Source organism: Camelina sativa, chromosome 13 (assembly GCF_030686135.1).
Source record: "Camelina sativa cultivar CO46 ecotype springtype chromosome 13, ASM3068613v1".
Lineage (NCBI taxonomy): Eukaryota > Viridiplantae > Streptophyta > Magnoliopsida > Brassicales > Brassicaceae > Camelina > Camelina sativa.
Window position 1 is genome coordinate 26,440 of NC_141892.1, and position 14,842 is coordinate 41,281.

Here is a 14,842-nt window from a genome sequence, read left to right on the forward strand (position 1 = left end):
GTAGAGAGATTCATTAAGTCATGGTTCAATTCTTAGATTAGAGTTTACACATGATTAATCAAGTAATTTACTTAATAATAAATAGAGTTGTTGGGTAAGTCAACTAGTAACACTTGTTTTTTTTTTTTTTTTTTTTTTTTTTTTTTTTTTTTGTCTTTTTCTATCTCGAGGGGTCACTCATTAATCCGCACATTCCTAAAATGCAAGTTACATAGGAGTAGTATATCCGATGGAGAAGTTAACGAAGGAGTGTATAGTAATTAACTCACATGCACATACGAAACTTCCTAAAAACACCCTACCTTAAGCTTTATATACAACAGTATATATAAAGAGACATCGATCACATCTCTAACTTATAATAAACCCACAGATCGATATTACTCAAAATAAAATCAAAAGATGAACTCTTGCCAACAAAAGGCCATGGAGAAGCTGCTTCACGGCCGTGGGTGCGCCAACCAGCTGCTCGTCATGGACCACACCGAGTCAGATTCGTCCATGGAAAGGGAGGATTTGGCCAAGTCCGTCCTCCATTGTTTCTCAGATGCTCTCTCCATCTTGATCGACACTAATCATGAGCACCAAGACGATCAATCCAATAACTCATCTCCTCAGGACTCTTCTCCTGTTCTTGAGAGCTCAAGGAAACCACTTCACAAGAGGGGAAGGTATGAATATATACACATCACGATTGAATAAATTCCAAATCTTCAAGAGATCATCAGTACTGAATGATATGCTCATCAATATGATGAGTTCGGTGATTGCAGAAAGGCATCAATGGCAGAGAGCTCAGACTACCATAGACATGAATCCTCAACCCCGATCTACCACGACGGTTTCCTCTGGAGGAAATACGGACAAAAGCAGATCAAAGAATCTGATCACCAAAGAAGTTACTACAAGTGTGCATACACAAAGGACCAGAACTGTGAAGCAAAGAAGCAGGTTCAAAAGATCCAGCACAATCCACCATTGTACTCAACCACTTACTTCGGCTACCACACATGCCAGCTCCATCAAGCTTATGCAACTTTTCCCATTGACACCTCTGACCCCGAAGACCACGAGGGATCCCACATGATCCGATTTGGTCACCCCAACACCAGCTTCTTCTCCTCCTCCTCCACCAATAGCCTCTGTCAACATCAGAGTCAGAATCAGAATCAGAATCAGAATCACATCAAAGATGAATACATGACGACACCGGATAAAGCAGAAGAGTGGTCTCCATCCCAGTGGATGTCGTCCGAGGTTGCCCACGCGGTGGAGGCTTTCGAGTTCAACCCCTTTTGGACATCTCATGACTTATCATCATGACCATATATCGATCCCCTCGATCTATCATCATACATAGCGTCTTTAATACTAAACCCTATATATATCGTCTTTTTTCTTACTTTTGTTTTTTTTGTCATATATATACATCTCTCTATGTACTTGCGTAAACATATGATCCAATCTCTACTTTGGAGCTTTTGTTTTGAGTTAATATTATTAACCTATATTATACATGATGGTTGTAATATTGTTGCCAGTTTTTTTTTTTTTAAAACAAACGGAAATCTGTGAGTAAAGTTTTTTAAATACCCTTCTACCATATACAATTATGATGCACCCTAATGTATATATGTATACAACTCTTCTATAAGAAAAGATGGTGACACTGAAGCAGATCTAGACATGATGTATATATTCTACATTGAAGTTAGTACCCATTGTTGGAATCCAGAGAAACAATCAAAAATTTCTAATATATATATATAATCAATTTTTGCAAGTGGCTTGTGAGTATGCATTATATTTAAGCATGCGACAATGCTCGTGTGTCGTGTCTACGAGCAGTGTCGTGCCAAGGTCTGTAGAGGCCTAAAGCAAATTTTAAAAGTGGAGTTTCACATATATTATTTTTAAGAGAGATTTTTTTTTGGTTATAAAAAGAAAGAAAAATTATTAAATTTTAAAAAAAACTTTAAAGAGTAAGATATAATAGCTTATGTAAAGGAAAAAAAAGAAACAAAAATATGTGAATGTTGAGTTTTGTTTCCAAAAATTTTCTAAAACACTACATAAAAAATGCTCTATCTAGTTTACAGATAAAAATGTGGCATGTGTTTGATTATTTTTTCTGTGTGGCCTAAGGCAAATGCCTTTTTTGCAAAGCATAAGGCACTACGAGCCCGAGGGGACGAGCATACACAAACTGACAAAAGAGAAAGAAAAACAAATTGTTCCAGCTAGCTAGGTTTTTCACTCGTCGGACCACTGTTTCCAGTCGCCGGAGTTTTGCCACACTCCATCACTAATATATTTACTAATTGATTTTTTTTTTAAATGAAAGACCAGACTAGCTCATGCAAATTCGATTAATCGTACAATATTCCAACACGAGGGTCAAAAGTAGCGAGACAAGAAGTTGTTGGTCAGGTCAATGAACTTGCAATTGAAGCAGATCGGAAAGATAAAGAGCCCTTCTTGACCCTTCTGCCCTAAGTACCCACTAACTACCCCTATTAATAGTATTCATACATCAATTATTCAGAAGAAAAAAAAAAGGGCAAACAAACTATATCTCCTTTTGAGTTAAATTAGGGCCTTTCTATTGACTAATTATAAAGAAGCACTCATTTCCATGAGCCAAGAGTATAGTGTTGTCCTTCAATGCGTGTATGCTCTCAAAAGAAATAAAAGTTAAAAATATATATTGATAACGCATCGCATTTGTTATACTGTAATATGACATTTAACATGTCATGGTCCCCCTCTTTTTGTTTATGTGAGCTTATCGCATATGATGCAATATAAAACCGGATAGTTAAGATTATCCTAATCATAGTACCCAACCCATAGGTAGATGCTGTTTAAGAATTCTAGAAGAAGAAAAAAAAACAAAATTAGGATGACGATAATACTGTTTGGTACCTTAATTAATCATTCAAGATGTATGCATGATTCATGGCAGCTAATATTAAAGTATGCGTCATGGAAGTTCGAATTAATACATGTAGTAGAGATTAATCCGCGGGTAAACGGACACGAATATTTCTTGTTAAAATAATGCATCAAATTAAGATTCTTTTTTAAGGCGTTAGTATGCGATCATGTGTATGCATGTCGATGTTCACAGGGTAGCATATAGATCTATTAGAGGACGACGTGTACCTATAATACATATATTATATGACCTTAAGAAAATATCGAACTCCTATTAGCTCTGATACTAGTAGAGAGAATCTAGGCTTAAGTTACTTGCTAGTTTCGTTATAAACGTGTAATGCATTTTTTTCTATATCGGCACTTGTATGAAATTAAAGTCTCCTATAATACAATATTATATAGGTATATTTAAATTTAGATGTATTATTCATAATAAGATAAGATGACTCCAAAAGCTTAGGTTAGAGAGAGCTAATTAAAGTGAAAGCAACGTCCGTGTGGAAAAAAATAAAAGTCACGTTCTTGATTTGAATTGATGGGTTGGTAATTAAATGTAAACACATTGCGATATTCACACATTCTGGTCAAAATCGTCTCCACTTTCTTCCGTACCTATTCATTTGGTCAGCGTATCCTAATAATTTTACCATTCCAATATATATACACTAGTACGTAGTATGTGATATAATATTATTTAATTCAAATATAATGTATGTAGGCTGATAAACATGATAAATTCAATGTTAATTTGTTACATCTCCATCGTTCTTCTAGTCAATTATATTCTATTTACTACTCCAATTAATTTCCAACTAATATGGAAAACAACAAAGGTAGAATTTGAAATTCGAATAAGCCACCAACATTCAAATCTATTTTTTCATTTACATATAATTATATATATATATATATATAATTTGTATTATACATTTAGCGGTTTATGGTTTGAAATTTTTATAAGATAAAAAGCATGGAATAAGAATGTCAATATATTGACCAAATATATGGTGTAAGACCCGTTTCGTTTAAAAGAGTCAATGACTTTTTTGTAATACTGTATCACTTTTTAAGATGTTAATTTGAAGCATATATTTTTGCTGCACAAATTTAAACAGAGCCCAAAAAAAATTGAATTTTGATACTGTTTTACTTTAACATACAGCTTTAAACTTAGGAAATTACAATTGCTGATTAGTGATGATTAATTTACCGGAATTTCAAAACTGAAAAAAAAAAAAAAAAAAAAATGATATGAGTTTTGAGTAATGTAGACGGAAATAAAATGCATAAGGGCTTGCGTATAAATAAGGCTTTTTTAACTTTCGAGGATTCAAATATGGGCCTGAAATTGAGAATAAAATAGCCCATTAGTTAAATTAGGTGATCATGCCCAAATCAGAATAAAAGCGGAATAGTTGCTCTTGCTCCCTTGTTTGATAATTTCAACTTACTGCAACTCTTTAATGGTTTAGTTGGGCAATCGACGCTTTTAACTTTTTTTTTTTTTGTGTGGCTGTGCCTATCATCAGCCCATACATTTATTTCCGTTAGATTTTTAATATGCTTAGATTTTGTTAACATGAATCGAACATTACAGAACTATTACTGGTCACGTCTATCCATTATTTTGAGTCAACCACATATATTTGTTATATTTATAAATTTATTTATATTGGGTGTCAAATATTTATTTATATATAAACATCATGCACACACACAATTTGGTAAGAGCAGCAGTTTTATAGGAAAAAAAGGGAAATCTGTATACCTAACTATGAGTAAAACAAACACTAAACGATTCATTTTCTTGAGAAAATATGCTCATATATATTTTCTTGATTCACAGTACATCCAACTTAAAAAAATAGAGTTAAAGATTGAAATATATGCGAACTGAACAAAAAAAAAATGATCGAAATTTGGGTTTTAAAAAATAAATAACTAAACATAAAACAAAGTAACTAAAACTCAATAAACAGAAAACAGAATATAAAAACATGTATTTACTACTGAAGGGATAAAAAGTGTAACACATGTTATGATGATGTTAAGATATACTGCTATGTAAAGGTGGTGAATTGTTGCTTGGGAATGAAACAAAGGTAGAGTCTTGAGATCGTTTGGTAGGCATGTTTTTTTCAATCCTCATCATATCACTCATTAGCCCTGATTTTTTTTTTTTTCTTTTTTTTTTCTGTTATGAATAGTAATAAAAATATCCTTATTTAGTCTGGGTTTAGTTAGAAGAAAAATATCAAAAAAATCTCCAACTTTCAAATTTGAGACGAAAAAAGGATGAACTTTTGAAATGTCATTTTAATCACAAAGTTTGGTTTGACTTTTTGATAAAATAGTAAAGTTTCATTGACTCGGTCATTTCAAGCAGGCCGTTAACTTAATTTTCTGTTAACCATCTCTGTTTACTCGGTAAACGATATTATATGCAAGTTGTTTACATGTTTACACGAATATGTTAGTGTCGTCTGTTGGTAAAATTGGGAGATAAATAACTTTTTGCACGCGAGTCCGACATTAACCAAACGCAAATATTTTGATTTTTTTGAAAAACACATTACCTGGGATTCGAACTCGAGACCCAACTACGCCAAACCAGTTTGATAACATTTATTCAAACATATATAAATATATACGCGAAAATAAAGCTATGGATCTGAAAATCAAGTTTATTTAAGAGAACAACGACCCAAAACGCAACCGGCGGATCAAGCTGCGGCAGCGAATATATTCACCAAAAAATCAAATTCCCACTGAAGCTTTATCCAACGGAGGAAGCAACGTCTTCTGTTCTCTCGAGGAGCACGTTGTGGGTCGTTATTGACGGATCCTTGCGGCGAAGAAGGGTTCTGATGCGGCGGATGTCGAGATCTAATGGATATGGTTGGGTGGGGAAGAAGTTTAAAAATACATATCAAACACGATATAATGATGTGTGTTTCATTAACTTGTAAGGAATATTCCTAGCGGAGTTGGTTATACTTAGTCGTTTGCGTCTCTTGGGTCTCGGGTTCGAATCCCTCAAGTATCTTTTATTTTTTTTAAAATTGGCCCAGATAGAGTTGAACCCAGGGCAGATGGAAAGCAAACTCCCGCAGATGCCACTGGACCACGTAATACTTTCAATTTATATAAGTAATCAAACTATATATCCTGATTTTGACTAAACGGAGATGGTTAACCGAAAATAAGTCCGTTAGCGGAAACTTAAAGTTATGTTTGAAATGGCTGAGTCAACGAAACTTTACTAGTTTATCTAAAAGTCAAACCAAACTTTGTGATTAAAATGACATTTCAAAAGTTCATGATTTTTTCGTCTTAAATTTGAAAATTTTGGAATTTTTTTTGACATTTTTTCCGTTTAGTTAGTGATAATGGAGGAGTTATTTTCCATTAAACTAGTATGATCCACACACATAAAAACCAATATAAAAAGGAAGAAGAAGAGAAGATAGTGAGGCTAAAAGTCAACGGGGAGATGGAGTGAGCACCGTTTACGCCACTTCTCTCCACTGTGTGCATTCAATGAAGCGATTTTTAATTAAATGTAAGAAGTTGGTATTAAAGAAAGAAAAAAACAATAAACTCTGATAATATAGTGAGTCTTGGCATAAGATTAGTAAACAGAACACATGCGTGAGAGTGAGTCTATGGTAGTAGTAGTGCTTGAGGTGTGGAAGCTCTAGACCATCATAGATTGTCTAAAAATCATTATGTCACTAAACTTTGTGATGTCTATAATAATAAGAAAAAAAAGGAAATGATGGCGTAGCATCGCATGCTAAGGGACAAGAAAGGCTTTGGGGGAGAAAGAGATCACTTCTCTTCTACTCCATCATCCTCTTTGTTGCTTCCAATTTTTTCATTTGGTTACTTTATTTTCAAATCTGATTCCTTCTACTAGTACTTCCTCTATTTCATAATATAAGATGTTTAGAAAAGTATTTTTGTTTCATAATATAAGATATTTTCAATTTTCTATGCAACTTTTAGATTAAATTTATATTATATATTATGCAGATTTGTTTATAATTGGTTAAAATTTTTAAAAGTAACTATTTATTAATATGTGTTCTCACTAAAACATCTTATATTTTGAAACGGAGAGAATATTATTTATGATCATAAAAGCGTGAACAGTTTTTTATAAGTATTACTATCATCATTATATATTTTGTTTTTTGAAAAAGGGGTAGAATACAAGAAATACCATTAAAGAAACAAAAAGCGGGGATGGGAGAGAGAGCATTTGTCTTTGCAGACTTGAATTGAATCTCCCGGAGCTTACTATACAACAGACCAGTCTCTTTCTCTTTATATCTGTGTACTTCTCTCCTTTTTCTCTTTTTTTTTTTTTTTTTTTTCTTAGGACAAGTTCCTCTCTCTCTCTCTCTCTCTCTGCAACACAACAGAAGAGAGGAAGGAATATTAAACCAAAAACACTTTTGGGGTCTTATCTTAAGTCCACCATTATTAATGCTCTCTCTACCTTCCCTTTTACTCTTTGCTCTCTATTCAAAACCCTTTCAAACTCCTCTGTCTTCTTCTTCCATCTTTTTTTTCTTCCTTCCTTATGTCTCTCTCTCATGTATGTTAAAAACTCAATAAAACTCCTCTGTTTTCCTCAGGTCGGTCGCATCATCATCAATGTTGAAGGACGCCGTTTCACTCAGCATCTTTCTCTTCCTGGCCGTTTCAGTCACGGCAGACCCGACATTCAACGACGACGTTTTGGGTCTCATCGTTTTCAAGGCTGGACTGGACGACCCTCTCTCAAAGCTCGCTTCCTGGAACTCGGAGGACTACGACCCCTGCAACTGGGTCGGTTGCATTTGTGACCCTGCCACCAATCGTGTCACGGAGCTCCGACTCGACGCCTTCTCTCTCTCCGGTCACATTGGCCGTGGCCTTCTCCGTCTACAGTTCCTCCGCGCCTTGGTCCTCTCCAACAACAACCTCACCGGAACCATAAACCCCGAGTTCCCTCACCTCGGCAGCCTCCAAGTCGTCGACTTTAGCGGGAATCATCTCTCGGGTCGGATCCCTGAGGGGTTCTTCGAGCAATGCGGGTCCTTGAGCTCCGTCTCTTTCGCCAACAACAAACTCACAGGTCCCCTCCCTCTCTCCCTAACCTACTGTTCCACTCTCACCCATCTCAACCTCTCAAGCAATCATCTTTCTGGGAGACTACCTCGAGATATCTGGGGGTCCCTCAAGAGCTTAAAGTCTCTTGATTTCTCTGACAATTTCCTCCAGGGAGACATCCCCGACGGTCTCTCCGCCCTCTACGATCTCCGCCTCATCAACTTTTCCAGAAACTGGTTCTCCGGTGACCTTCCTTCCGACATGGGACGCTGCTCTTCCCTAAAGTCGCTTGATTTCAGTGACAACTACTTGTCTGGGAATCTTCCGGATTCTATGAAAACGATCAGCTCCTCTTGCACCTCTATCCGACTGCGAGGTAACTCTCTGGCCGGAGATATCCCTGATTGGATCGGCGACGTTGCGTCCCTCGAGACTCTTGATCTCTCTGGGAACAACTTCTCCGGCAATGTCCCCTTCTCCCTCGGCAATCTCGAGTTTCTCAAGGAACTCAACCTATCCTCTAACATGCTCGCTGGGGAGCTCCCGCAGACCATCTCCAACTGCTCCAACTTGATCTCCATTGATGTCAGCAAGAACTCATTCACCGGAGACGTGCTTAAGTGGATGTTCACCCAAAGTTCGTCCCTTAGTATCGTTGCCTTCCTTCCAGCTCTCCGGGTCCTCGATCTCTCTTCAAACAGCTTTTCCGGTGAGTTACCGTCTAACATCTGGATCCTCACAAGTTTGGTGCACCTGAACATCTCCACCAACTCCCTCTTCGGTTCCATACCCACCGCCATCGGAGGACTAAAAGCCGCTGAGGTTCTCGATCTCAGTAGTAATCTTCTCAATGGAACCGTTCCTTGTGAGATCGGAGGAGCCGTCTCCTTGAAACAACTTAATCTGCAGAGAAATCGCCTTTCCGGTCACATTCCGCCACAGATCTCTAACTGTTCCGCTTTGAACGCAATGTAAGCTCGCTGTACCCTAAACCACAAGTCACTTTACTTCTTCTTCATGCTCTCAAACTGTCTTGTCGTTGTTGTATTACATATTATATAAGACCTGTCATGCTCATGACATCTCTCTCAGTAAAATACAAAATAATGTCTAGTATATAATGTGGTGTGCAGAGATCTGTCAGATAATGAACTATCCGGTGTGATTCCGGGGAGCATTGGCAGTTTGAGCAACCTCAAGTACGTTGACCTGTCCAGAAACAACCTCTCGGGAAGCTTACCCAAAGACATAGAGAAACTTTCGCATCTCTTGACCTTCAACATCTCCCACAACAGCCTCACAGGGGAGCTGCCAGCTGGAGCTTTCTTCAACACCATCCCTCTCTCTGCCGTCACCGCAAACCCATCCCTCTGTGGCTCCGTTGTGAATCGCTCATGTCTCTCTGTCCATCCAAAACCAATCGTCCTCAACCCCAACTCCTCCAATCCAACCAATGGCCCACCTCTCACCGGGAAGATCAGGAAGAGCGTTCTCAGCATATCTGCCCTCATTGCAATTGGCGCAGCCGCCTTCATTGCCTTTGGGGTCGTGGCCGTCACTCTCCTCAACGTCCACGCCCGAGCTAGTGTTTCTCGTCACAATGCAGCTGCTGCTCTTGCTCTGTCTGTTGGAGAAACCTTCAGCTGTTCCCCCAGAAAAGATCATCAAGAATTCGGAAAGCTGGTGATGTTCTCTGGCGAAGCCGACGTCTTTGACACCACTGGCGCTGATGCGTTGCTCAACAAGGACTGCGAGCTGGGACGTGGTGGGTTCGGAGTGGTCTACAAGACGAATCTCCAAGACGGTCGTCCTGTGGCAGTCAAGAAACTGACAGTGTCGGGTCTAATGAAGTCGCAGGAGGAATTCGAGAGAGAGATGAGAAAACTCGGGAAGCTGAGGCACAATAATGTGGTGGAGATGAAAGGGTACTACTGGACGCAATCGCTGCAGCTCCTGATCCACGAGTATGTTTCAGGTGGAAGCTTGCACAGACATCTCCACGGAGACGAGAGTGTTTGCCTAACGTGGCGTCAACGCTTCAGCATCATTCTAGGGATAGCGAGAGGTCTAGCTTATTTGCATGGCAGTAACATCACTCACTACAATCTGAAAGCAACTAATGTGCTCGTAGACGCCACAGGGGAGGCTAAGGTCTCTGACTTTGGGCTGGCCAGGCTGTTGGCTTCGGCACTAGACAGGTGCGTCTTGAGCGGCAAGGTACAGAGCGCACTGGGGTACACAGCCCCAGAGTTTGCATGCCGAACAGTCAAGATAACCGACAAGTGCGATGTTTATGGGTTTGGGATCCTGGTGCTGGAGGTGGTGACGGGAAAGAGGCCGGTGGAGTACGCGGAGGATGATGTCGTGGTTCTCTGTGAGACGGTGAGAGAAAGGTTAGAAGAAGGGAGAGTGGAGGAGTGCGTTGACCCTCGGTTGAGAGGGAATTTTCCAGCGGAGGAGGCAATACCGGCGATTAAACTAGGTTTGGTATGTGGGTCCCAAGTGCCGTCGAATAGGCCGGATATGGAGGAAGTCGTGAAGATATTAGAGCTGATACAGTGTCCCCCCTCTCATGACTTAGAGTGATTCATAACGAATCAATCTATCCTTGTATTTCTTTCATTCCTTCTTCAGTTTTCATAATATAGCTTTCGTCTTCATTTTTGAGAAAAGTGGTTTTTTCTTGTGAGTTCACCAGTGTTAAGTTGTGAATCTTTACACTTGGTTTCATAACAATCACAATGTTGAAGATTTGGTTCATTAAGTAGATTCAAACGAGAAACTTTTGTAACTCTAAAAAGAGTGTTGGTCAAAGGAACCCTTTATTCCATAGTATATGACTAACTTCTTGAACTGAAGCCTTTGTGTTAACTGTTAAGGTTTCTCGGTGTGCTATGCCCTGTTTTTTTTTTTTTTTTTTGAATCTGTAAACACATTGCTGTTTACAGTTAGCATGATGCGAAAAAAGAAGTAATAAAACATGATTCTAATCAACACACTAAGCATTTACTCAGAATATAAAGTCAGTCGGGCGCACTAAGCATTTTTAGTCAGAGTTCCACACTGTCGTCACAAATTTTAATTTTATGTTCGTAATAATCATTCCTTGGCTTTTTGATTGTTCTTTTCCATAAAGCAAAAAACAAAAGGGAAAAGAGAAGTCCACCATTGTGAAGTGAAAGTCCCAAAGGGTCCAAGCTTGAGCTTTTTCTGTAATGCTTTCATGATTGTATAGTTATGGAGTGCCCCACACACTTTACTCACATCTCATTTTCATTTCTCTCAAAACTTTTTTTTAATTTCATTTAATTTTTGTAAGGTAATGTGCATACACTCAATTTATTTAAGCCATGCAATTCATTTACTCATCATCACACATGGTGGTCAGGAGCAACGTAAATTACCTTAAATGTAGACTATAGCAGACGATTCAGATTTGAGACGCAATCACCCTAAAACATTTCTCAAAATTTTAGTGCATTTATAAATATCATTATGTCTTCGCTTTTCTCATGTCGGGTCTCCACTTTATTCTCCTCGTTAGACGACACTAAAAGCATATTACTATATACGAAGTAGTCCAGTAGTTTAGTAGTATTATTCCATACTTTTTTTTTTTTCTTTTAGTTTACGTTACAATATAAAACCCCATTACAACTTTTATTGTTCTACCTTTTGCACTTTTTGGCTTCCAGTCTCAAAGGCACCTTCGGCTAGTTAACATTTCCCCAACAAAAGGCTTTGGTTCGTAATGTATGTTATAAGAAAATATATGCAATTGCGGATTTGGGAGTAATGGACCAACATCAACACTTGGGCCGTGGTTCTCTAAGTCAATGCAAAGATCCAAACATTTGTAATTTAGCGAGCGGTGAACGACCTTGGAGTGTCTGTGACAATTCTCTGCATTCCACTCAACTAATCATTTCCTCACACTCACTCTATTTGCCTCACTGAGAGGTTACCAGTTTCCAAGTTGTCACACACACACTGCCCGCTCTCGTGTCCACCACCAAAACAAAGTGAGAGCCGTCTTTGTAATTGAATTGCTTGGTCTCTAAGTTTGAAGGCATTAATTATTAAAACAAAACAAGAGATAACACTGAATAAATCCCACAAGCATATAACATAACAGGGGATGATTTACACACCCAAACAGCTATTTATTTCTGTTTAGCCAACCAAAAATGCATTGTTTGGCTTCTCTCCGGTCTTGAATTTATTTCGGTGGAACAAACAATTCATTGAAATGCCTTTTTTTACTTAGTTAATACCAAACCAAAGCATAACCTAATATAATTGGAACGGTTCGGTGCTCAACTTGATCCATGGCATTAGATAATTGGCAACGATGATGAACAGAGTTACGGCGGCACCCACGCCTCTTGCTTTCTTTGCCACTACCACCGCTCCGTTCCAAATCAATTCCATGAGCTTCTTGGCATCCACAGCTTCTCTCCGCCTCCGCCTACGGAAGATAGCAAGACTCCGGATGAATCTGACGCGATCGGGTTTGGATTGAGAATCCACTTTGAGATGATGATTTTGGAATCTTAGGACGAATGAGAACCGGTGAAGCTTCCAAGAAGAGAGCCTGTTCCGTAGATTGAGCTTCAAACTGAAACGTTCGGCTCTCACACAAACTTTAAGCTTCCACAGCACCACCGACCTCTGCTTTTCAGACTCACCACCACCCATCATCATCACTAGACACTCACTCACTCACTCACTCGTCGATTAGGGCGACCGACACATACACAAAAACAACAATAACAAAAAAAAAAAAAAAAAAAAAACAAGATGGGCTTTTTGAATACTTGAATAGACCCAAACAAGGTGGGCCTCATTCGTTCGGGTTTCGAATCTTTAAAAATATTTAAAACAACGCATAAACAAAACGCTACTAACAACAGCAAGTATCTGATTTACTAATTTACTACAACAACAAGTGAAGAAGAAGACTGACTAGCACTAAAGTACTAACAACAATAATAAGCTACCAAAATTAGGAATAATAATGAAGTGTGTGTTTATTTAACTCTACTAGGGCTAGTTTTACTAGTAATTAGTGATGGAGGAGTTACTACTTAATTACTAGTAGTAGTAGTAGTAGTGGAGTAACGTAACCACCACCAATCATTTTATGCAGGGATGAGTGAATGGCGACAATTAGGACAGGAAGAGTGAGAGACAAGCCAGGTGTCGATGCAAGACATGTGGAAGCTGTGATTACACGGGGGCAGAACACGGACTCTCTCGCCGTCGGAGAATTCACCCAAACAGATGGCGCACTCCGTAGCCGCTATATTCACAAGGCTAGACCCGTACGCAGCTACAGGAAACTTGTTCAGCTCTCGCTTCTTTAGTCCAGTTCTGTCGGCGGCCATCGTCGTCGCCCCAGATGATGATAACCCGAAACCGCATCCCATGGCGCACCGGAGGATAGAATTCAGACCGAGCGCTAGTATCAAAGCGCAGAGAAGAGCGGCGAGTATGATCACCATGTTTGCGTCGAAGTTCATGTCCCTCAGGTACCCATCTCCGCCGCTGCTGCTCGTCTCGTTACCGCCGTGGGAATCCAGCAGCAGCAGTCGATGCATTAGGCGTCAATTGACAATTGGTGTGTCTCTCTCAGCTTCTTCAAAAATATTGTGTGTGTATGTGTGGTGTGGGAGAGACGTAATGATAACGAGGAAGAGAAGGACTCCCAAGCAGGTTGGGTTAACTACTTACCCTTTTTTTTTTTTGTGATTTGTCGTTCTCTCTCTCTCTCTCTCTCTCACACACACACACCTTGGTTTTGTGGTTATCTTTTAATACAAAAGTGGGGACCTTTCGTCCTATCTGTTAAATTTTTTGTGTGTTTTCTTTCTTTTTGGCTATATATTATGTGTGGATTTGCACAATATTATAGAGAAGTAATTATGGATGAAAAACAAAAAATCACAAGTGAGAGAGAAGAAGACAATTATTACACAGATTCTGGTCTTCGGCACTTGGAAGATATTTTGTTTGTCTCTGAAAGAGAGAAGATATAATTCCTTTATACATATATGATAAATTGATAATCAAAATCACTTTCATTTATTAATAATTTAAATATACGTCAGTTTCAAGTTTTGGGTCCCCCCTCAGATCAGATCGCATGAAATTTATTTTTTGAAAGACTAATTAAAGAGATTTTGGTTCTCTTTTTTGTTGGTTGTTTCTTCTTCATCAGGTGATAGAGGTGTAAAAATAATGCAACAGCAAAGAAAGCACCAAGAATAAAACAATCTTTCTTAAGGATGAATGAAATCATCAGAAGTGGCAACAAACTATTTGGTGAATCACAACATTAACAACAACAACAACCCCCCACTCACTCACTCTTTACACTCACATTTTCAATGATATATATATATATATATATACCACGCAGCAGCATCAGCAGCATCAGCATCAGCATACCAGCGTCCGTGTCACCTCAATTATTGGGTTTTATTATTATACAAAGCCGAAACAGGTTTGTGTAACTCACTCCCACGAAATTTGGGTACTCAATTTTACAACATAGCTAATAAAGAGTTCGATTGATGTCTTGGTGACATATTATTATTTATGACTAGGTTCTACAATACCATTGTGTAAATTGACTAGTCTAGTGAAAGATAACATCATATGTCATTATCTTTTTGTTATGTCCTAAAAGAATAAAATAAAAATTTGAAACTTTAAAGTGGGAATTAAAGTTTATGATTAGAAAGCAAAACTGCAAAATGACAAAACTAAAACAATCTTAGAAGAGTCTGATTATGTTTGT

At 38.4% G+C, this 14,842-nt stretch overlaps 3 protein-coding genes across 3 annotated transcripts; 2 read left to right on the top strand and 1 right to left on the bottom strand.

Moving 5' to 3' along the window:
- Positions 1–120: 120 nt before the first annotated feature.
- Positions 121–1,562, top strand: LOC104734112 (putative WRKY transcription factor 62). Its single transcript, XM_010453621.2, has 2 exons — positions 121–671; positions 774–1,562. The coding sequence occupies exons 1-2, from the start codon at positions 403–405 to the stop codon at positions 1,321–1,323; spliced, it is 819 nt and encodes a 272-aa protein (XP_010451923.1). The 5' UTR covers positions 121–402; the 3' UTR covers positions 1,324–1,562.
- Positions 1,563–6,810: 5,248 nt separating this feature from the next.
- LOC104734113 (leucine-rich repeat receptor-like protein kinase PXC2) lies at positions 6,811–10,840 on the top strand. Its single transcript, XM_087482214.1, has 3 exons — positions 6,811–7,279; positions 7,584–9,011; positions 9,174–10,840. Exons 2-3 carry the CDS (start codon positions 7,603–7,605, stop codon positions 10,624–10,626), a joined length of 2,862 nt encoding a protein of 953 aa, XP_087338340.1. The 5' UTR covers positions 6,811–7,279; positions 7,584–7,602; the 3' UTR covers positions 10,627–10,840.
- Positions 10,841–12,100: 1,260 nt separating this feature from the next.
- Positions 12,101–13,814, bottom strand: LOC104734116 (RING-H2 finger protein ATL74). Its single transcript, XM_010453624.3, has one exon. The coding sequence runs from the start codon at positions 13,638–13,640 to the stop codon at positions 13,182–13,184; it is 459 nt and encodes a 152-aa protein (XP_010451926.2). The 5' UTR covers positions 13,641–13,814; the 3' UTR covers positions 12,101–13,181.
- Between the last annotated feature and the right edge of the window lie 1,028 nt (positions 13,815–14,842).